Source organism: Ambystoma mexicanum, chromosome 12 (assembly GCF_040938575.1).
Source record: "Ambystoma mexicanum isolate Mex_15411 chromosome 12, UKY_AmexF1_1, whole genome shotgun sequence".
NCBI classification, from domain to species: domain Eukaryota; kingdom Metazoa; phylum Chordata; class Amphibia; order Caudata; family Ambystomatidae; genus Ambystoma; species Ambystoma mexicanum.
The window spans coordinates 1,252,930,613-1,252,954,994 of NC_090936.1; the positions used below are offsets into that span (position 1 = coordinate 1,252,930,613).

At 49.9% G+C, this 24,382-nt stretch overlaps 1 protein-coding gene across 2 annotated transcripts in view; it reads right to left on the minus strand.

The window, feature by feature from the left end:
• The window catches only part of APPL2 (adaptor protein, phosphotyrosine interacting with PH domain and leucine zipper 2), a 697,737-nt gene that overhangs the window by 142,909 nt on the left and 530,446 nt on the right, over positions 1–24,382 (minus strand). For both annotated transcript variants that reach the window (XM_069629945.1, XM_069629944.1), the window contains exons 15-16: positions 23,745–23,897; positions 23,543–23,595 (exon numbers count right to left, since the gene is read on the minus strand). In XM_069629945.1, coding sequence (XP_069486046.1) covers positions 23,543–23,595; positions 23,745–23,897 — 206 coding nt within the window. The remainder of the gene's footprint in view (positions 1–23,542; positions 23,596–23,744; positions 23,898–24,382) is intronic.

Consider the following 24,382-nt stretch of genomic DNA (forward strand, 5'->3'; position numbering starts at 1 on the left):
GATACATTGGTCTACTAATGCAGTAAATTGGCTTGAAACCTAGTGAAGTCGAAACTAAATATTAGGTGCAACCAGCCTACCTCTTAAAACAAATGCAGGGTGATAAAAATCACCCTAGTGCAAACATGGGTGCCTGATCAGCACCCTCTCTGAATGGGTGCCTTGTGCGCTAGCCAATACTATATATCTTAAGGTAAAGAGGGATGTAGTGTCGCCGGGACGTCAGCAGAAGTTCCTCTGACCACCAAAACCTCCAAAACAAAAGGGGGAGAAATCAAAAAAGGGTACAGATCACACAAAATGAGCCAATGAAATTCTGGCCAAACAACGCTTTTAAACATGCGACGGGAGAGAGGACCCATTGCCAAGAGGACAGCTCTCGTAGACTGGAATCCCCAAGTACCCACAAGGCTTTCACCAACGTTGGGCTCTGCTCTAGGTCAACCGCATTGTGGTCTCCTTGAGGGTCATCATCTGGTGATCCAGGAGGCAGCAAAGGAAGTGGCGGTGGAGAAAGCACCAGTGGGGGAGCAACAGGACGACGATGGAGGCACCGGGAGAGGTCCTTGGAAAGATGCTGAGAAGCAGGAGTCGATACTTGTTAGGCAAGATTGTATGCAGTACCCTTAGGGTGCACTACTATAAACTTGACCTCCTGGCAATAGGGACCCAACCTTTGGTATAAGTCAGAACTACACAGGTTGGTAGTGTGGTCGAGCAGCCAGGCTTATCTGAAGAGGGGTCAATGTGGGCAGTAAGGTTGTGACACAGAGTTTCACAGTACAGTTATCCAAATAAACACTTCCACTCAAGGTTTCTTGATAAAACAATTATTAATTTATTTCACAGTCCATTATTTAAGCTTTCTTCAGAAAGGGAGAAAAGCATGAAACACTTCAATATACTTCAAAACACATTCAATTTCTCTAAATCAGATGACACCCATTGGGGATGGCACACAGACACTTCCTACACCCTCAGGTGACCTAAGTAGCTAGGACACTGTGGACATTGATTTATCACTGGTACATTTAGAGCAATACTGAGTTAGGTGAAAAAGATAGAATAGAGGAATAAAACAAAGGTTAACAAATAACTCATAAACAGGTAAGTACTTTTAAACACCTTCCAAAGCACAAAGTCACAGGTAAAGAGGAGTCTCTCAGCTAGCCAGGACAGCCAATGTTAATTGCACAATGTCAAGGGGAGCTGAAGATCTTTGCAGGTAGGTAAAATGTCTTGCACAATGTTTGTAGAAAATAGAACACTTTAAGGGCCACAAGCTGGGAGACTTGTGAGGGGCAAAGCTATAGCAACTTTGCAAGGCAACCAAGACAGGTCTCAACTGACAGCAAGTACGGCTACACATCAAGTTCTCTTAGACTTGACAGTACCTCTGGTTAGAAGAAATGGTTACAGCTGGCTTCTGTTCCTGTACAGCACTGCAGATCCTTTTGTTCCTAGGCCTCAGTCGTGGGGAAAAGAGGAAGGACATCCGGGGACGCTCAGGGGAAGCAATGGGCAAACTTCAATTTAGCGGTCCTTCTGTGGTTCTGCTCCTTGCGTCTGACAGCAAATAGCAACACTGTGGTTCTCGGATACCACTTCACACTTTCCTCACATCTGGGGTCCAGCACTCTGTTGAGGTGGCTCAGGATTTGGAGCTTCAGAACAGGAGCAGGGCTTCACCGGACAAACCAACGGTCCAGGAGTTGCGGTAGGCGTCCTCTTCCAAGATCATCTTCGGATTCCTTCGTCCAGTGGTCGACTCTGCCTTCCAAGCCAAAAAGCCTCGCCTTTTATGTAGGTGTCTCCCATTCATTCCAGCCTAGCTGTCAATCACACAGCAGGGTGGCTGTCCTTGCCAGACAGCCAGCTGGTCAATCACCTTTGGGTGCATTCCTGTAATGAAGGGGATTAAGCACAGAGCGCTTCGGGCACCTCCCTCACTTCCTGCCCCTGCCAGACATACTGGTGCCAGAGCCGGGATTCACTTGTGAATCCCGCCAAAGACGAAATGAACAAAGTGACCGAACATGTTTTGGCGTGCAGAGTAAATCTCTAGAAGGAGCTTTCCAACAGAAAATGGTGGAAAAAGACAACCAGGGCTATTTTGACGAAATGGGCACCCATGGGTACCTTACCATGGCTGCGAACACAGCGTGCAGTAAAAACACACAAAGGTACTAAACAGTAAACCACTGCCACCAGCCATTAACTGTGGAAAGGGTAACATAAAAAATGTTACATGAGAAGCTAGACAAAGGGGATACTAGGTAACCCCTCCAGCAACCTATGGTGAGATAGTGTGTGCTGGGTTTAGAAAGTTAAAAAATCTAAGTAAAGTCCATTTCACTTCACTGCTCTTGGAAACAGTAGTTTCACCAAGAGAAGGTATTTAAACCGTTGGAAAATCTGAAAGACTTCCCTGTGCCACTGCACTGAAGGTGCTGTGTGTCACAATGCAATGATGATGCCTATAGTGTTTGTGAGACCAAAAGAAACACAGTGTTCATATCATAGAAAAAATACATGAGAGAGTGGGGAAAAAAAGGGTCTCACTCTCTCCAGGTAAAAAATGAAAGTCCTCAAAATCCAGCAAAGGTACTGGGAGTCTCCAAGGTACAGAGGAATTAGCACATTTCTGAGAATTCTCCCTAACACTCATCCCCGCACACTAAGGGACAGGAGTATTTAATCCACCCCTGGATGAATCAACTTATTCCAGTCGGTCATACTTTCAGGAGAGACCATCAGCATTTTGGTGATTACATCCTGACCTGTGTTAAATGGTAAAATCAAACCCTTGGAGGCAGATTGACCATCTTAACAATGTAGGATTCTCCCCCTTCATCTGCATTAACCATCTCAAGGGTTGGTGGTCTGTCTGAATCACAAAAGTAGACCCATACAAGTATGGTCTAAACTTCTTCAAAGACCACACAATGGCAAAACATTCACGTTTTATGGTTGCCCACTTTGTTTCAGGGTCCTTCAGTTTCCTGCTGATAAAGCAGATTGGGTGTTCCCTGCCTTTCACATCCAGCTGACTCAGAACTGCACCTATACCTGTATTGGAAGCATCAGTTTGATAAATAAAGGATTGGTTGTAGTCAAGAGCTCCCAAGATTGGAGCTTGACAAAGGGCTTTCTTAAGTCCTTAAAATGCCTTTGTGCGCTCCTCATTCCACCAGACCTTCTTGGGGAATTTGAGTGAGGAGATCACATTCAAGGGAGAGGCTATGGTCCCATAGTTCTCAATGAAGTTCCTATAGTAACCTGCGAGACCTAGAAAGGCTCTTACTTGGGTTTGAGTAGTAGTGGTGGCCCAATCTTGTACAGCTTGTACTTTGCTGGGCAATGGCCTTATTTCACGTTCTCCTACCTCATGCCCAAGGTAGACCAGTTTACTCTCACCAATTTAACATTTACTTGCCTTTATGGTCAGATGGGCCTGCTCAAGAGCCTGCAAAACATATCCTAGGTGGTCAAGATGTTCTTTCCAAGTAGGGCTGAACACTGTAATGTCATCCAAGTATGCCATGCAGAAGTCCTCCATCCCATTCAGAACATGATTCACCATCCTTTGGAATGTTGTAGGTGCATTCTTTAGTCCAAAGGGCATAACCTTAAACTGGTAGAGGCCTGCTGGGGTGGAGAATGCAGTTTTCTCCTTGGCATGGTCTGTCAGGGCTATTTGCCAATAGCCTGATGTTAGGTCAAACGTACTGAGGAACTTGGCTGAAACAAGTTTGTCCACCAGCTCATCTGTCCTAGGTAAGGGATGGGCATCAGTCATATTGACTGCATTAAGAGCGCCATAGTCCACACAGAATCTCAACTCTTTGGATCCTGCCTTTGGCACTAGTACAACTGGACTAGCCCATGGACTTGTAGATGGCTCTATTACCCCAAGATCAAGCATCTTTGTGATCTCTTCCTGTATGCGAGTTCTTACATGGTGCGACATTCTGTAAACCCTGCTTTTGATAGGGAGACAGTCACCAGTGAGAATCACATGCTGGCCCCAAGGGGTCAGGCCTGGTGATAGTGAAAACAGAGGGCCAAACAGATTTAACAGAATTTTGCACTCCTCCTGTTCCAGTGTCAGATCAGAAGAGAGATTAACTCCTATCTTTCCATCTAAAGGTGGTCCCCTGAGGAGGTCAGGAAGCGGTTCACTCTCCTCCTCTTGAGCAGAGGCTAGATGCAAAGCTCACAGTTCTGGTCTAGAGACATAGGCCTTTAGGCAGTTGGTGTGAAAGACCCTGGGGGCCTCCTTAGGATTGCCTAAGCCCACCAAATAATTGACCTCTCCAAGTTTGCCCACAACCCTGAAGGCTCCAATCCATGTGTCCTGTAAGGCCCTCTGCCTTGTAGGTACCATAACTAGAACTAGCTGGTCTGGAGTAAACTCAACCATATTGGCCTTCTGGTCATGCCAATGTTTAATCAGAGCATGGCCTGCTTTCAAGTTATCAGAAGCTTCTGTCATCATGTGTGTCATTCTCCTTCGGAGACCTAACATATAGTCAGGGAATCTCACTGGCTTGTGGGAAGGAGCACTTGCCAAACCCTCCTTGATTAGGGTTGATGGACCTCTAACTGGATGACCATAGAGAAGCTCAAAGGGACTGAAGCCAATCCCTTCTTGAGGGACTTCTCTATAGGCAAAGAGAAGGCATAGCAGTAGAAGGTCCCACTTTCTTCTAAGGGGTTCTTCTAAAGCACTTATCATGCTCTTCATAGTTCTATTAAACCTCTCCACCAACCCATTGGTCTGCGGATGGTAGGCTGTTGAGAACTTGTAGGTCAGTCCACAGTTTTTCCACATGGCCTGCATGTAAAGGGACATAACATTGGTCCCCCTGTGAGATAACCTCCTTAGGAAAACCTACCCTGGTAAAAAATACCAAGGAGGGCCTTAGCCACTGCCTGAGCAGTAACAGTCCTCATAGGTATGGCTTCAGGATATCTGGTAGCATGGTCTACCACAACCAATATAAATCGGTTGCCTGAAGATGTGGGAGGGTCTAAGGGACCAAAAATGTCAATCCCTACCCCCTCAAAAGGTCTCCCACCACTTGTAGGGGCACCAAGCGTGCTAACTACTGGGCTCCACTCTTGCCAGGAGTCTGACAAGTGTGACAGCTTCTACAGAACGTATCTATATCAGACACCATCTTGGGCCAGTAGAAATACAGAGACATTCTTCCTTGGTCTTCTTAAAACTTAAGTGACCAACCAAAGGAATCTCATGGGCTAACTGTAGAAACTGAGGTCTCACCTCCTGGGGCACTGCAAGTCTTTTATAGTCTCCTGGGGTAGACTCAATAGGCTCACTGTAAAGGAGGCCATCCTTTCACTACAGCCTGTGCTTCCCTGGCTCTTGCCCATCCAGCTGGGAAGCTGCCTGTTGGCAAAGTCCTTCAAGAGTAGGACACCTCTGCTGAAGTCTGCCCTACAGGGGCCACCTTTGGAAGAAAAGTATGCAGCTCAGGATGGTCTTTAAGATCCAGATCCAGAGACTCTTTTTCTCCCACTCTAAGGCATGATTTGAGGTATGTCTGACTTTTTGTGTGCTTATGAGCTATGGGTTTTTTTTACTCCATAGGGTATCATCTGTTTTTGTGTGTGTGTTACACAGCGCCCTCAGTGCAGTAACAGGGGTGTCATGGTGACCCCCAAACAGACTCTATACCCTGGGACTGACTACTGTCTCCCAGGGCATGTAAAGTCACCATTGACTTTACTAGTCCAAAATTGTGAACAGAACCAGTACAAACCATCATATTGTGGAAGTACTGGAAGGGGTTAATTCGATTGCCCCTGGGTCTGTTTCCAAGGGGGCACTGTCCAGTCCCCCCTTGTCGAGTTTCTGGCTGGTGGCAGTGGTTACCACTCAAAATATTCCAGCGGAATATTTCCTATGGGATTTTTCCATTGATTTTAAACGCACCACTTTTTGGTGCAATGTTAAAGATACCGCCGGTTTATTTATTTAATATTAAATCACGGGTTAGGTATTTTTGCCAGAACTCTTTTCTAAAATGGCATTCGTGTCCGTCTCTGTAACTCCAACCAAGGTCGGGCCCTTTGTTCCACTTTTTGGCGGGCTTCTCCACAGAAGCCCTCCAACTAGTGCCACTCTGTCTGGGTTCCACAGGATGTGTGGGTGGGGGAATTGGCACCCTGGACTGCATTGCCTTAGCAACCCAAGTCGCACTCTGTTCTGATTGAACCGCCCGGCTCACCACTTAGCATGTTTGAGTGACAGCTAGGCTGTTGAATGGGGGGTTTTCTGCATAAAAGCAGGGCTTTTGGGACTGGAACTTCAGAAGTCGCCACAGGACCTAAGAAATCTGAAGAGGGGAGAAGCTGAGCCATCTGCAACAACGACACCACTGGTCAAGCCCTGCTGCAACGACCTCACCACTTCGCCGACGACAAGAGAAGATCTTCTGCTGGAAGAGTCTTCTTCCTCTGAGCTGGTGGGATCAACCAGTTCGCCATTTCGCCTTCCAGGACGTCTATTGGTCGAATCGCCCATGCCAAGCACCCCGGCGGCCGGATAGCCAAGCTTCACCACTGTGACCGTGAATACCAGGAACGCACCTTTTCACCGACGAACTCCGCGGCTGGTTTCTTCCCTGGGCAGTGCAATGACTCCAAGTTTCCTCCTCGACGAGATCCTCTCTTCCCCTGGTCGAAACCACAAACTGCACCCGCTGCCAGGAACAACTGCCACCGCTGGAGCTTCCTCAACTTTAAAGGTACTGTGTTCCACCTGGCCTCCCTTTCTTCGGTTTGCTCAAGGTGACCCTTAAATCCTTCGCTTTCCAACTGGGTTGGCCCCCAGACCTTCTAACTTTATCTTGTGAACCACCCCAACCTCTTTTGAACATTTCTACAAAGACTTGAATGCATTTCGCAACTGTGTGATCTTGGGTACATTTCACCTTGCCCCATTTAAAGTGGGCCTGGCCTATGAACTTTAGCTCTACAGTAGACTCTGCCTTCACTAACTTGTTTGTGTCTCTTAAAAGTGTTGGGACTTTTTTTATCTTTATGACCTGCCTTTTTTGCTCCCTTTTATTTAATTATTGGAGTGCCATCTAAGTTACGCACTCCTCTGTTTTGACAAAAAGTGGTGTTTTGACTTAGACTTGTCTAATAATTGATTGCGTTTTGAAATTACTTTGATTAATAGTGCTAGTGTATTTTCTAAAGTGTGAGAAATAAATAATTATATACTTTTGATACAAAGCTCTGGTCAGTGTTTGCTTGCTCTACTGTGTTTTTAGCCCTATTGTGTATACTCTATATACTGCCTAACTCTTCTTGAGAGAAGTCTGACTGCTCAGCCACAGCTACCAGGTAAATCTGGGTGGTACAGACTGCTACCAATTGGGTTTACTGCTTACTCCTGTAGACTTAATCTTCTTACAGTGGTCCCCAAGGGAACTGCACAAGATTCTGCCTAACACAAACTGGTTAGTAACGTAGCCTGGGGGACGGTAAATAGCAAGGAAATGCATAGATGTTTCTGGAGATACCTGGAGTTTAATCAAAAGTGATTCGCCGGCCAAATGATGGTCTGGTTGTACCACCTGGCAGGTAAAAGATTTTTCCACTATAAAAGCAACTCCCCCACCACCCCTACTTTAGGTGGAGGACTGTTGAGAAGAATTCTCAGAAATGTGCTAATTCCCTCCACCTTAGAGACTCCCAGCAACTTTGCTGGATTTTGAGGACTTGATTTTTTTAACCTGGATAGAGTCAGACCCTTTTTCTCACTCTCTCAAGTATATTAATGTGATTTTGAACTCGGTTTCTTTTGGTCGTGGAGTCTGACAAACTCCATAGGCATAATCTAGTTCATTCTGACACACAGCACCTTCAGTGCAGCGGCACAGGGAAGTCTTTCATATTTCCCAAAGGTTTAAATACCTTCTCTTGGATAAACTACTGTTTCCCAGAGCAGTAAAGGGAAATTGACTACTTACATTTGTAACTTTCTAGACCCAGCACACACTATCTTACAATAGGGTGATGGAGGGGTTACCTAGTATCCCCTTTGTCTAGCTTCTATTATAACATTTTTTATGTTACCCTTTACTCGCTGAATGGCGGGTGGCAGTGGTTTCATGTTAACTGCCGTGGTGTGCATTTACTGCAGGCTGCCTTCGCAGGTGCAGTAAAGCACCCATGGGTGCAATTTTTGTCAAAATTGCCCCGGTCTTCTTTTTTCACCATTTCCTTGTGGAAAGGTCCTTCCTGAGATTTACTCTGTGCGACAAACCAGGTTTGGTCCCATTGGTCGCTTTGCTTTTGGCGGGATTCACGAGTGAAGCCCGCCTCTGGCTCCAGAGTGTCTGGTGTAGGCAGGAAGTGAGGGAAGTGCCAGAAACTCCCGGTGCTTGGTGTCCTAGGAGACCCAAATGCACTCTGTGGTGATTGGCCAGCTGACTGTCCGGCAAGGACAACCACCCTGCTGGGTGAGTGACAGCTAGGCTGGAATGAATGGGAGAGAACTGAATAAAAGGTGAATCTTTTGGCTTGGAAGGCAGAGTCAACCACTGGATGAAGGAACCGAAGAAGTGCTTGAAGAGGACACCTGCTGTAACTCCTGGACCGTTGGTTTGCCCGGTGAAGCCCTGCTGCAGTGCCGAAACACCAAGTTCACATCGACAGAGATGCCCCTGCAAGGACGACTTCTCCCTTTGAGTTGGTGGGACCAATCAACTCCAAAGTAAGCCACCTGGACATCCATCTCAGAGCTGGTTGAATTTCCACAGAGTTGCTGCTAGAAACCGTAGAGCCAGGGAGAGGAACACCAGATTGTGTGCCTTGCTTTTAAGCTGGCCTAGAGCTTTTGGAAGATCCTCCGGACTCCCAAGAAGCAGGACTGACCAAGCCTGCACCCCCTCAACAGAGTGCGGGACCCCAGAAGCAAGGAACTCCCACCTCAACAACCAGGAACCGCGTTGTTGCTATTTGTGAAACTGCGAGAAGCTGAAAGGCGAAACAGACACTGAAAGTGAAATTTGCCGGTTGCAAGTTTTGACCGTCCCAGTGCAGTGCAGGAGTCCCCCGATGTCCTCCCTCGTGTCCCCATGACTGAGGCCCAGGAAAAGTGAGATCTGCAGAGCTGCACAGGAACAGAAGTCATCAGCTGCATTTTTCCTTCATTTCTAAGGTACTGTAAAACAAGTGAGAGAACTTACCTCTTACTGTGGAAGTGCTTGTAACTTCTACAACTCACTAGTATAATCAGCTTGTGGCCCTATATTTGATTCTTCTTTTTTTTAAATCAAAGACTCCTAAGAACTTGTGCAAAGACTTTTCCATTTACTTACCAGAAGTGTTTCACCATATACAAGACTTTTGCCTATTGACCTTGGCTTAGCCTATTGAATTGTATGACTCTTCTAAGAGGATCTGAAAGTATTTGCTCTGCTTAGGAATATTGGTGATCTCTTGTGTTCTAATAACCTTTGCCTTTTACCAACTTTTAAGAGTGTTCTGAATACCAACAGTAAGATATTAAGGTCCCCAGCACCGTTGTTATTGAAGTCATCTGTGGGTGTAGGTTGTGTCTGTGGGCCATCCCAAAAGGGTCTTTTCTGATTCAGAAACTCAGAGTGTACAGTATTGAAGTGTATTTGTGTGTTACTATTATATTGCTCCCTTCTAAAGAAGGCTTTATAACTGACTGATAAATAAATTAATAATTGTTTAGGCAAGAAACCTTGAGTCTAAGAGTTTATTTGAATACCTCTAAATGTGAATCTCTGTGTAACTCCACTACTGCTCACATTTCCACTCTTGAGATGAGCCTGGCTGCTCAACATGCTACCAACCTGTGTAGTACAAGCTTATACCAAAGGTTAGGTTTCCTATACCTGTAGTCGGATTTGCTTGTAGCGTTCCCAGAGGGTACTGCATTCAAACTTTCCCTAACAACGGCCCACAACTGTTTATTCTTTAGGGCGGCGGGGAGCATGCCTCCTTCACTTGGGATACAGGAAGGTTAGGGGAGCCCCGTTCTTGGTGCATTATCGTCAAATCTAAATGTGCCTCAAATCTCACTTCAGGGGACCTCCCAGAGCCAAGTTCAGCGAGAGAGGCCAATGCAGGCTTACATCCCATTTCCTGCAAATCCATCATTGTTCTCGCGGCTGCAGCATCGGACGAGCAGAGGCAGGATCCTATGCGGACTGCCATCACTCGCCTCACGCTGAGAGCTTTAGGTTACCCCCATCTGCCATTAGCAAGCACGGGGGGGTGGGGGAAGGGGGAGGACCAGAGCTGGTTAGCCCTCCACTCCTTCAGCTTCCGGCAGCTGACTGGCGAGGGACTGGACTTGCCTGCCGGACACCTGCGCCAGCGCTCCACGCCCCCAGTGGGCTTTGGTAGAATTTTAAAGGAGCATCACCAGCGACCCTCCCCAGCACAACATAGTTCAAGTCAAGTATTCTATATGTGGTTCAGTCTCCTGTACACAACATGTTATCGTTTTCAACCCGTTGCCTAGAAGTAGAACAAATTCTGGAAGAGTACCATCGTTCGAGATGAGTGATGTTCTTCTCCTCAGTCTTCCTGTAAGACTCTTTATGGAGTTTGAGATGAACATCCATATTCGAAATGGGTAAAGCCTCCTCATCTCAAACAACCAAGTTCTGGGGATACCTCCCTCTCAGTAAAACGTGAATCTCCGATCGGAGAAGTACTTTCCTGAGAACTCTCGTATTTAGATTGTGGTGAGATTTCAACACTTGGAGGTAAGGTGTAATCCTTCTCTTGGACAGTATAACATTTTTTAGTCAAAGGTACAGGATAACCCCCCTGTGATTGTTTATCACTGAACCCAAGTGTTTCTTCAAAGGGATGAGGGTGCAGTTCCTCCTCCACACTCCAGGTGTCAATCTCAGGTTCAGGTTTTGGGCAACAGTCTTCTTTCTCTAAACAATATAACATGGTATTTGGGGGACTCTCTCTTTTTGGGATTTCTAAGTTATTTAGAATATTAGGATCTATTTGAGCACAGTGTCCCTTCTCAGTCCCATCAGAACTAATGTCAAAAAGTTTACGGGTAGAATTTATTTCTGGGGTCACTGTTGACGTTGGCAGGTATATTTCCCCCTCTTGACACCATGTCTCCCAGGCCACACCATACATAAATCTGGCCAGTCTATTACCCCGATGAATTTCATGTGTAGTGGTTGAAACATTGAGAACCATAAGTTTCAGTGGCCATCCACTAGATCTTAAATCTGGGTCCTTGCTCTGGTATAATGTACGCACAGATATAAATGGCGACTTCTACCTCCAGGAACAAAGACAAGATCAATGTTTCTTTTCCAGGCATAATATGATTCCGAGGGAAATACAGATGATATACATTGCCCTCAAAATATTGTCTTTTTCGTAGTGTTGCTTGACCAGAAATTCTGAAAAATGTAATTCCTACATTCATCTTAAGAGGCCACTGATTGCAAGGAATTTCTCCAACTCTCCGGTCTGTGATGGAAAAGGACTCAAAATTCCTTGCCTCCCTAGTAAGGCAGGGTTTAGAACTAGGATTTGAATGGGAAGTACAAGTGGCACGAGTAGAAGAGTTAGGCCCAGACCAACTTCTCTCTGAATCCGCCTCGGTCTGATCTGAATCTACTAAATTCATTGTGGTCCCCAGTATGCATCAGCTGAGTCACATCCCACGCCTGACACTATACGTGAGGGATCAGTAGTGTGAGACTCATGACTGTTTAGTTTTCGCAAGGTTCGATATTTTATTTTTAACCAAATTAAACAATAAACCCTAACTGAACCTGCTCTACCAGGGGATTTCTTACCTAGTCTAGGATCCAATGGAGAACCTCCTAGCATTCACAAAACTAACCTGAACACTAAACAACAAACATTCAAAGCAACGTGAAAACAACATAAATAAAGTTTTACCAAACAACCAGTGTCGTGGATGACTCCTACTTGAGCTTGGCAGACCTGGCTCCCCCAAGGAATATTCCAAAGTCAATTTTTTCCAAAGAAAAGGAAACCGTCTCAGCTCTACAGATTGTAAATGTTATATTTTAACAAGTAGCAAGCTCCCTTCCCCAGCTTCAGCTGCACCTTTTCTCCCCAGTAGTTAGCCCAAAGCTCTAGTGCCACTCTTTCAGCCTTGCATAACCTTGTCACCCTGGTACAACTCCTGGTACGAGTCAGACCTTGTCACCCTTCAACGCAAGGTTAGGGTGGCTGAGAGGAAATGGTTGGCATCTTGTACACCCTCTGACGAACTGGCCTGCCGCCTGCTCCAAAGGCAATACTGACTCTGTCCTCACTAATTATTATTATTATTATTATTTATTATAAGAAGAGAGCCCACATCTAAGCCCACGTCTCTGCAGCATCTAACAATTCGGCTGAACTCTAAAATCTGCAAGGAGCAGTCTCGACCTCTCCTGTCCCTTCCCAGGCCCTCTCTACTGACCTGGCTTCTCACTTCACCTCTAAAACCCAGGACTTCCTGTCCACCCTCTCGGCTTTTCCAGCTTCTCTCGTCACTCTCTCCTCTCCCGCCGGCCCCCCTGCAGCCACCCTTCACTCCCTTCTCTGCCTTTCCTCTCTTCTTCCCTGTTGAGGTTTCTAGACAAGTCTGATCTATGAAAACCTCATCTAAACAGATTCTCCCATGTTCTTCAAAAAACATCAAGGACCACATTGACAATCCCGCTCTAGCCCTGGCTGACTTCTGCAACCACTATCTCACCACTGGAACCTTCCCCTCCCCATGATGCACTCTTGTGCACACTCTTCTCAAGAAACCCTCAGCCGACCCCTCCTTTCAAGGTAATTATCGTCTGATTTCCATCACTCCTTTCCTGGGCAAATTCGTGGAAAAGCTGGCCATCTCCCAGCTTAATCTTCATACATAATCTGTTGGTAGTCTCCATGACCATCAATCTGGCTTCAGAGCAGCCAATAGCATGGAAACTGCTCTATTAAACATCCATGAAGACCTGCTCTCTAACCTTGATTCTAATCCCACCCTCTGTCCTCATCCCACTTAAACTCTCTTCTGCCTTTGACATGGTCAACTATGCCATCCTGCTCAACCGGCTCTGTGATACCCTGGGTATCACTGATCAGGCCCTGGCCTGACTGACTTCCTTCCTCTCCGACCGACGCTCCCAGGTCCAACTCAGATCCTTCGTCTCCTCTATCTCCCTCTCCACCTGTGGTGTTCCCCAGGGGTCTAACCTTTCTCCCTGGTTGTTCAACCAATACCTTGCACTTCTCACCCACCACATTGATGCTCTCAGTTCCAACCTCCAGTGCTATGCAGATGACACCCAGCTCGCTTTCAGGCTTCCCTCTGCTGCCTCTTCTCTTTCTCTCATCCTGGATTGCCTGTCTGCAATACAGGAGTGGTGTGCCGCTAATGATCTCTGCCTGAATGCCAGTAAGACAGAGGTCCTCATCAGCACACCTGCATCCCCTTTTCTGCCACTCTGTCTGGCCTCCCTTGCCCTCTTCCTGTTCCCTTCTGTGAGGCCAAGAACCTCAGGGTTATCTTCGACACCACACTCTCCCACTCTCCTCACATTTCCGACATCTCTGAAAAGTCAAACTACGAACTGCACCTCCTCAGAGGTATTCTTCCTTTCCTCACCTTCCCCCAGAAGCTCACTGAGCTCTGGTTCTCTCTAGGCTCGACTACTGTAGTAGCCTCTTTTTTAAATCTGCCTGCCTCTACTCTCCGTCCTCTGCAACTCATCCAGAACAGGACTGTAAGACGTGTCCTTGGCCTCAAGCCCTTGGATCGAATCTCTCCAGCTCTGAAATCTCTGCATTGGCTCCCAGTGGATGCAAGGATCAAATTCAAGAGACTGCATTGTCCACAAGCCCTTCTGGGGCCTGGGACCAAAATATCTCCAGCTTTCTCTTCTGAAGTAGCTTCCAACTTGAGCACTTTCGCTCCTCCACATCCAACTCCTTCAGGGTTAGTCGCTTTTCCAAGCAACATGTTAGGGGCAGACCCGTCTCTTCTGCTGGTGCCTCCCTCTGGAATAGCCTCCCTTCCTCTCTGAAAGTTGAGCAGAACCATCTCCGGTTCCGGAAGCAGCTCAAGACTTTCCTCTTTGCTTCTGCCTTCTCTCTTCCTCTTCCCTGCTGATCTCGTGTCTGACACTGCACTGGTTACCAGGCTACCCTCTGAACCATGGGCCCAGGTCCCTGCCCTCCCAGTTGCATACTTGCACTGCCTCCTGGCTTCCCTGCACTTTGGACTGTATTTTGCAACCCTACAGTGTCCCACCCTGCACTTATCTAACACTTGTAGTCTGCACTTAACCGCTGCACTTCTTGTTTTTTTGATTTTTTTTAACCCATGTCTTGCACTTGCTCCTCATCCCCTTCCCCAGGCACTTTTCCCCTTCCCTCTCCACTGCACTTGCGCAATCTCAATGTCACATGTCTTAGTAAGATTGCGGTCTTGTCCTCCCTTTATTCCCCTTCCTTGCCTTGTCGCGCCTTGAAACACTTGTGTTTAGGCACGCTATAAATGTTTTATCATATCATATAAATGTCTTCTCATACCCTTTATATTAGAGGTCTCTGCGGTAACAACAGCTTCAGCGACTCAAAATAATGGTATTGTGTTCTTAAATGAGCTGGATTTAATGTAACAGGGTTTGGTCTACTGGCTTGGGTAATACTTGTCCTTTGCTCAGCTTCAGCCACTTCTACAACCTCTACTTCAGTATTCAATATGTTACAAAAAGCCAGTTTCTTAATTAAAATGAAATTAAGCACACACAATTTTGTTTTGCTCTTGAACGGTCACTTAAAAACATGCGCGTTTAGCTTCCAAGGTAATGGGGAAACACGGTTTCGAATGTGACCTCTTCTGTGGTTTCCTCGACATCTTTAAGAGGGTGAAGGATGGATTTTTCTCCCTTGATATTATAAAAAGAGCAGTTATGTGGTTTAACCTCTTTTGAGCCAGATGGGGTAGAGAAAGTCACATGTCCGCGTTTCTGTTGGCATACCTTTGGCGTTGTGGAGGATATGGGGAATTAGTGTTATAAAATATTGGTCCTTTGGGTTCAACACTAAATTGAATCACTTCTTTAGAGTTTACAGTTTTATCCTTAGTAGGCAGTCTCCCCACTGCCCTGGGCCTAGTGACCAGCCAGGTAATGGTCCTGCAGTACCCCCGCCCCCCTCCAGATTGGGATAAGGAAGAGTCTGTCCTCTCCTGGCCACCTGGGAGGAGCCTTTAGGCACCACCCCAGGATTGGCATCAAGGAGCATCAGCCCTTTCCTGGCCACCTGCAGTACACCACCCCCAGAGCTGGGATCAGGAAGCCTCTGCCTTCCTCTGGCCACCTGCAGTACACCACCCCCAGGGTCGGGATCAGGAAGCGTCTGCCTTCCCCTGGCCACCTGCAGTACACCACCCCCAGGGCAGGGATCAGGAAGCGTCTGCCTTCCCCTGGCCACCTGCAGTACACCACCCCCAGGGCTGGGATCAGGATGCGTCTGCCTTCCCCTGGCCACCTGCTGTACACCACTCCCAGGGTCGGGATCAGGAAGCATCTGCCTTCCCCTGGCCACCAGCAGTACACCACCCCAGGGTTGGGATCAGGATGCGTCTGCCTTCCCCTGGCCACCAGCAGTACACCACCCCAGGGTTGGGATCAGGAGGCGTCTGCCTTCCCCTGGCCACCTGCAGTACACCACCCCCGGGGCTGGGACCAGGAGGCATCTGCCTTCCTCTGGCCACCTGCAGTACACCACCCCCAGGGCTGGGACCAGGAAGCATCTGTCTTCCCCTGGACACCTGCAGTACACCACCCCCAGGGTTGGGATCAGGAAGCGTCTGCCTTCCCCTGGCCACGTGCAGTAACCTCTCCCAGGGCTGGGATGAGGAAGCGTCTGCCTTCCCCTGGCCACGTGCAGTACACCACCCCCAGGGTTGGGATCAGGAAGCTTCTGCCTTCCCCCGGCCACCTGCTGTACACCACTCCCAGGGCTCGGATCAGGAAGCGTCTGCCTTCCCCTGGCCACCAGCAGTACACCACCCCAGGGTTGGGATCAGGAGGCGTCTGCCTTCCCCTGACCACCTGCAGTACACCACCCCAGGGCTCGGATCAGGAAGCGTCTGCCTTCCCCTGGCCACCAGCAGTACACCACCCCAGGGTTGGGATCAGGAGGCGTCTGCCTTCCCCTGACCACCTGCAGTACACCACCCCAGGGCTGGGATCAGGAAGCGTCTGCCCTCTCGTGGCCACCTGCAGTACACCACCCCAGGGTTGGGATCACAAAGCGTCTGCCTTCCCCAGGCCACCTGCAGTACACCACCCCCAGGGTTGGGATCAAGAAGTGTCTGCTCTCCCCTGGTCACCTGCAGTACACCACCCCCAGGGTTGGGATCAGGAAGTGTCTGTCCATTCCGGGCCACCCGCAGTACACCACCCCCAGATTGGGATCAGGAAGTGTCTGCCTTCCCCTGCCCACCTGCAGTACACCACCCGCAGGGCTTGGATGAGGAAGCGTCTGCCTTCCCCTGGCCACATGCAGTACACCACCCCCAGGGCTGGGATCAGGAGGCGTCTGCCTTCCCCTGGCCACATGCAGTACACCACCCGCAGGGCTGGGATCAGGAAGCGTCTGCCTTCCCCTGGCCACCTGCTGTACACCACCTGGAAGGTCGGGATCAGGAAGCGTCTGCCTTCCCTTGGCCACCTGCAGTACACCACCCCCAGTGTTGGGATCAGGAAGCTTCTGCCTTCCCCTGGCCACCTGCAGTACACCACCCCCAGGGTTGGGATCAGGATGCGTCTGCCTTCCCCTGGCCACCTGCTGTACACCACTCCCAGGGTTGGGATCAGGAAGCGTCTGCCTTCCCCTGGCCACCAGCAGTACACCACCCCAGGGTTGGGATCAGGAGGCGTCTGCCTTCCCCTGGCCACCTGCAGTACACCACCCCCGGGGCTGGGACCAGGAGGCATCTGCCTTCCCCTGGCCACCTGCAGTACACCACCCCCGGGGATGGGACCAGGAGGCATCTGCCTTCCCCTGGCCACCTGCAGTACACCACCCGCAGGGCTGGGATGAGGAAGCGTCTGCCTTCCCCTGGCCACCTGCAGTACACCACCCGCAGGGCTGGGATGAGGAAGCGTCTGCCTTCCCCTGGCCACCTGCTGTACACCACCTGGAAGGTCGGGATCAGGAAGCGTCTGCCTTCCCTTGGCCACCTGCAGTACACCACCCCCAGGGTCGGGATCAGGAAGCTTCTGCCTTCCCCTGGCCACCTGGAGTACACCATTCCCAGGGCTGGGATCAGGAAGCGTCTGCCTTCCCCTGGCCACCTGCTGTACACCACTCCCAGGGTTGGGATCAGGAAGCGTCTGCCTTCCTCTGGCCACCTGCAGTACACCACCCGCAGGGCTGGGATCAGGAAGCGTCTGCCTTCCTCTGGCCACCTGCTGTACACCACTCCCAGGGTTGGGATCAGGAAGCGTCTGCCTTCCCCTGACCACCTGCTGTACACCACCCACAAGGTTGGGATCAGGAAGCGTCTGCCTTCCCTTGGCCACCTGCAGTACACCACCCCCAGTGTTGGGATCAGGAAGCTTCTGCCTTCCCCTGGCCACTTGCAGTACACCACCCCTAGGGCTGGGATCAGGATGCGTCTGCCTTCCCCTGGCCACCTGCTGTACACCACTCCCAGGGTTGGGATCAGGAAGCATCTGCCTTCCCCTGGCCACCAGCAGTACACCACCCCAGGGTTGGGATCAGGATGCGTCTGCCTTCCCCTGGCCACCAGCAGTACACCACCCCAGGGTTGGGATCAGGATGCGTCTGCCTTCCCCTGGCCACCAGCAGTACACCACCCCAGGGTTGGGATCAGGAGGCGACTGCCTTCCCCTGGCCACCTGCAGTACACCACCCCCGGGGCTGGGACCAGGAGGCATCTGCCTTCCCCTGGCCACCTGCAGTACACCACCCCCAGGGCTGGGACCAGGAAGCATCTGTCTTCCCCTGGACACCTGCAGTACACCACCCCCAGGGTTGGGATCAGGAAGCGTCTGCCTTCCCCTGGCCACGTGCAGTAACCTCTCCCAGGGCTGGGATGAGGAAGCGTCTGCCTTCCCCTGGCCACGTGCAGTACACCACCCCCAGGGTTGGGATCAGGAAGCTTCTGCCTTCCCCCGGCCACCTGCTGTACACCACTCCCAGGGCTCGGATCAGGAAGCGTCTGCCTTCCCCTGGCCACCAGCAGTACACCACCCCAGGGTTGGGATCAGGAGGCGTCTGCCTTCCCCTGACCACCTGCAGTACACCACCCCAGGGCTCGGATCAGGAAGCGTCTGCCTTCCCCTGGCCACCAGCAGTACACCACCCCAGGGTTGGGATCAGGAGGCGTCTGCCTTCCCCTGACCACCTGCAGTACACCACCCCAGGGCTGGGATCAGGAAGCGTCTGCCCTCTCGTGGCCACCTGCAGTACACCACCCCAGGGTTGGGATCACAAAGCGTCTGCCTTCCCATGGCCACCAGCAGTACACCACCCGCAGGGCTGGAATCAGGAAGCATCCGCCTTCCCCAGGCCACCTGCAGTAGACCACCCGCAGGGCTGGGATCAGGAAGCGTCTGCCTTCCCCTGGCCACCTGCAGTACACCACCCCCAGGGTTGGGATCAGGAAGCGTCTGCCCTCTACTGGCCACCTGCATTACACCACCCCCAGGGTCGGGATCAGGAAGCTTCTGCCTTCCCCTGGCCACCAGCAGTACACCACCCCCAGGGCTGGGATCAGGATGCGTCTGCCTTCCCCTGGCTACCTGCTGTACACCACTCCCAGGGCTGGGATCAGGAAGCATCTGCCTTCCCCTGGCCACCAGCAGTACACCACCCCCCAGGGCTGGAATCAGGAAGCATCTGCCTTCCCCTGGCCACCTTGAGTACACCACCCCCAGGGCTGGAATCAGGAAGCGTCTGGCTTCCCCTGGCCATCTGCAGTACACTACCCGCAGGGCTGGGATCAAGAAGCGTCTGCTCTCCCCTGGCCACCTACAATACACCACCCCCAGGGTTGGGATCAGGAAGCGTCTGCCTTCCCCTGGCCACCTGCAGTACACCACCTGCAGGGCTGGGATCAAGAAGTGTCTGCTCTCCCCTGGCCACCTGCAGTACACCACCCCCAGGGTTGGGATCAGGAAGCGTCTGCCTCCCCCTAGCCACGTGCAGTACACCACCCCCAGGGTCGGGATCAGGAAGCGTCTGCCTTCCCATGGCCACCTGCAGTAAACCACCCCCAGGGTTAGGATCAGGAAGCGTCTGCCTTCCCCTGGCCACCTGCAGTACACCACCCTCAGGGTTGGGATCAGGAAGAGTCTGCCTTCCCCTGGCCACCTGCAGTACACCACCCCCAGGATCGGGATCAGGAAGCGTCTGCCTTCCCCTGGCCACCTGCAGTACATCACCCCCAGGGCTGGGATCAGGAAGCGTCTGCCTTCCCCTGGCCACCTGCAGTACACCACCCCCAGGGCTGGGATCAGGAAGCGTCTGCCTTCCCCTGGCCACCTGCAATACACCACCCCCAGGGCTGGGATCAAGAGGCGTCTGCTCTCCCCTGGCCACCTGCAGTACACCACCCCCAGGGTTGGGATCAGGAAGCATCTGCCTTCCCCTGGCCACCTGCAGTACACCACCCCCTGGGTTGGGATCAGCAAGCGTCTGCCTTCCCCTGGCCACCTGCAGTACACCACCCCCAGGGCTGGGATCAGGAAGCGTCTGCCTTCTCCTTGCTCCTGCTGTCCACCACCCCCAGGATCGGGATCAGGAAGCATCTGCCCTCTCCTGGCCCCCTGCAGTACACCACCCCCAGGGTTGGGATAAGGTAGCGTCTGCTCTCCCCTGGCCACCTGCAGTACACCACCCCCAGGGCTGGGATCAGGAAGAGTCTGTCCTCTCCGGGCCACCTGGGAGGAGACTTTAGGCAGTGTTTTCGTGGGGAATCTGCAGGATTCTCCACATATTCTTTTGTTTGGGCAAAGGGTACTTTTTTGTTCGAGGTGAGGCTTTTCTGTTTATAGCCGTGGGGAGAGAACTCGGGATAAATCAAGTTTCTGGACGGCAAACTATTTTCTAGGACATCCTGTAAAGCACTCCTTTTAGATTACTTCCGTTTCCTTAGAGTGAGCTAGGGAAACTTGGGACAGCTCGGGTTTTGGATGCTCAAAATAAAATGCTTTCACCCAAAATGCTGCCTTGTCCATCTGCTTATTCAGATATACCAGAAAACCTTCTCCGAGGTGTAAAGTGGGTATATGATGTGGAAACCTTTCTCAGCACGCCCATTTCAGAGAAAGAAACCTCCTTAGAGATGGAACTTACCTGAGGATTTCTTGAAGACATATTTTCTCTTTCCAAGTCAAACATTTTCTAAATGTGCTGAAGAAACTTCAGAGAAGGTTGAGGACACCTATCAGCACACTGTGCGGTAAGCATCAGAACACGGCCTCAGGGGTTTGAGCTGGGCGCTCAACGTCCTATTAGCTCAGAAATGACCCTTAACAAGGTGGATGGACTGCAGTAGTCACTGCTTTTGCTTTGATATAGTACAACAGGAAACTAACCAAGGAGGTTAAGGATTGGAGTAAGAGGAGCCATACAAACAGTTAGAAAACGGGGCATAGCCTATACGCATGAATTGGGGACATGCTTTGCTGTTGGGAAGAGTCGCTCTGGAACTGGGAGGATGCACAAGTCGAGATGGAAGCATGGGGCATCTGAACCTGCAATGGGCCGCGGGTGTCAACACCTACATGTCCTACAGTAGCATCAGGATCAAGGTGATGCACAGGTTTAGGCCAGTCTTCGTAGATGTGGGGAATCAGACGAGCATTGTGGCTTGAGGTTTCCAAATCATGTAAGTGGCTTGCATTTATGGCTAAGGCGAGGCTGGGTCTAGTCAGTCGTCTGTTCTTGAAACAGAAAGGGGACAAGATGACTAAGCACAAGAGGGTGCCAGCTTTTTCATCATGGCCAAAACACTGGTTTATGTTTCTTTGTGCTGTGTTATGGGGAAGTGTTTTTGAACTGCCTCTTCCCATCAGTGTGGACAATGACTGGAGGGGTGGCTGGTAAAAGGATGGAGGATGTGATGAAGGTGGTGAGAAACCTGAAGCTGTCCCACTCGCTAGTCCCTGGAGATGTGTCATCCAGGTGGCCAGGACACGGCCATCACTATTGCATCCAGTTCCTGGGGGTGGCCCAGTGGGGGAGGATCACCTGGATGGGGGTCATTGGGGAGTGGAAGTGGGACATCCATCCTACCCTGGAGGATATTTAGAAGCTCTACCCCCCCCCGCTCCTTTTCCGACACAAACCCTTTCTTACACCATGAAAGACAACATATTTACACCAGTGCTGTGTACATGACTTGTTCCAACACAAGGGTCAGGCAGAGTCAGGCAATTAACAATACCTACACACACCTTACGGCCCTTTCCTTCCTCACAGGGATAATAGGCGAAGCAAGAGAGCACATTTTGTGCAAGGACAAACGCACAAGGAGGCAGCTATTCCAGGACGACTGTTCAAAGGGAGAAGAAAGGCGGCGAGACCAGAAAGGACAACAAGGAGGGGAGTGCCTTTGCCTTTCACGACCCCAGCCTGCGAAACCTCTGGAAAGGAATCATAAGACCGGGAACTACAGCTGACGTGTGGTGTAAAAGATGTCCAGGGTGCACAGGACCCTCCCGCACTGAAGACCGAAGTGGGAAGGCGAGCTTGCTACTGTGGTACCATCCTTGAATCCAGAGACAAGAAACGACGAGGTCAGCACAACCGGTGAGTCCAAGGAAGAGCCAATAGCAAAACCGGACAGTGTTGAGCAAAGGTTGCAAATGGCAACTTATTATGAACAAAGAACTTGTGTACTAATGAACTTTTAAAACCCAGGGAAGACCAGCTGCAGTGTGGTCTGGCGTCACATGGCTTTCCATTCCCAAGACTCTGGCTGGTCCCCTTTTCTTGTGGATACAATAGTAACTAAAGGCCAAAGGAAAAACCGCCATTCAGAGTTAAGGTGGTCATACAAAGGTGAAGTAAAAATCCCTTGTACAATCGAAAGTCCTTAACCCATTACCAAAGTTGTGACAGTGGGAAACGGGCGTGAGGAAAAACACTATTTGTATGAACAATAAATGTGGAAAGCCTGACGGGGGCTAGAAAAAGCTAAGGGAAGTGAATCCTGCAAGGTATTAAGAAACGTCAACTGTGTGAAACTGCCAAATGTGAACCCGCTGAGGGATGTCCATAATGACCCGTTGTTTCTTGAATATTACAAGTGCTGATATCTTGAACGAAAGGCTGTAGTGAACCCAAATGAGGGAGGCCCACGTTGCAAAAGGGATCGGGCCCAGTTGAGGGGGATCCACGGGTGAAGGGAAATCACCCGACAGGAAGATTACTGAAAGGAACATTTTGTTGTTTTTAGTGCATCAAGCCCTCTGAGGCAAGAGACTAGGTATAAAAGAAACTTGTCCACAGAAGGCCATGATCATTACGAAACGAACTGTGAACTTGTGCTGAAGAAGCCCGGTGCGCGAGAGTCTCACCTTGTTCCGTGCTAAAAACATGGGGAAGGGAGCCCCAGTTGTACCATCCTGACTTATTTTGTGAACACTTCTTTCTTTTCTGATGAACATTATCCCACACTATTTTGTAACTTAGCAGTAAGGACTGGCAATATTTTATTTTTTTAGTATAGACCCTTTTTATTTGACAAGACGCCACTACGACTGCCTTTTTATTATTTGATGCTCGTAGCTTGCTCCCATTTTAGAGTTAGGTTTAGATTAGGAGATTTTCCAACCCGCATTGAGTTTAATAAACACCCTTGAACTGTGATCACTTGCGTCTGTCTTTACTGTTGCCACCATGCGTTCCTTACAGCGGCTGGTGGATGAGTTGCAACACGTCCTCCAACCTATGATACCAGTATGCTGATTGACGAGACATGATCGCTGGGCTGGAATCCACTTGGCAGGTTTTTATTTTTTTGGATCTTTAAGACTTTCCACCCCCTCATTGTTGACCTCTTCCCAAGGGAAAAACGTTGTCTCTATTTCCAGGCAGAGCGAAGCAGGTGCCTTTGGCAAAGGCAGATTTCCTTCTTCTAAAGAGGAATGAAGTACCACGAGCAGATGAGACAGATCCTGGCTTCAATCCTTTGGTGCAATGTTTGAGATTTATATTTCCAAAGAGCGATTAATAGAATGTGTGTGGCTATAAGTGAATCAAGCGATCCATTGTAGCTTTGGGGAGACCAGCGAGCAAGCCACGGCCATTGCTTACATGGGCCAGTGTCTGGGGATGGACACATCTGGTGAATCAGGGGAACGGCAGAGATTTGCAGGGAGCCGAGTGATCAGGGTTAGGAGACCAGGCGTTGGTTAACTGCACGCAATGCACTGAAAAGGCAAAGGAGCCACACAAGGAGGTCAACATAAATGAGAAAATGCACCTTCTTCATCAGCTTTCTCGTTATCTTCAGATTCGCCAAAAGGATTCGTCCTCCTAATTGAACATTAAAGAAAAGAACATTTTAGTTTAAGAAAAAAATATCATGAGTGACATGTTCATAACACAGAATTTCTCCAGACCACAAACACCAAATCCAAACAGTTCTCATATTGCACTTTACAATCATACAGGAATCCCCTTACCTGCTACCTCTGTTCTGATCCAGAAATTCAGATGCAGGCAGGACGATGTCAAACTGAATGGGGGTGCCGGGCAGGATGAGCTGCTCCGACTCAGGCTCCCCCATCGGTTCCCATGTGGAATTCTCATCACTTTCAATTTCTGGGTGCCTCTCGCTGTGGGTGTTAGCACAAGGTAGCATGAAGAAATATAAATGTGTGGGTACAAAGTCTGTTAAACACACAATGCTGACAAGATAGCTGTGACAGTCTCCTTATGGCCCAGTAGTAGGGTATTTAACCCACATGTACCCATGAAGTATAGTCTGCCGATGAAAGACTGGTGTTGAGAGAGAAAACAAAGATTCTTACATTTTAAGGTGGGCTCAAATTGTTGGCATGCAGGAGCGATAGGATTCCACAGAGATGCGTGAAGATGCCAATTGTGAAACAAAGGTCATTCCCATCATGAGGTGAGGCTTTCCAAAGTGTGCACCCAAACTCATTGTTAGGCAAAGTTTGTATGCAGTACTCTCTGGGAACACTAAAAACAACTCTGACTACAGGTATAGGAAACCCAACCTTTGGTACAAGCTTGTACTACACAATTTTGGTAGCGTGTTGAGCAGCCAGGCTATCTCAAGAGGGGTCTATGTGAGCTG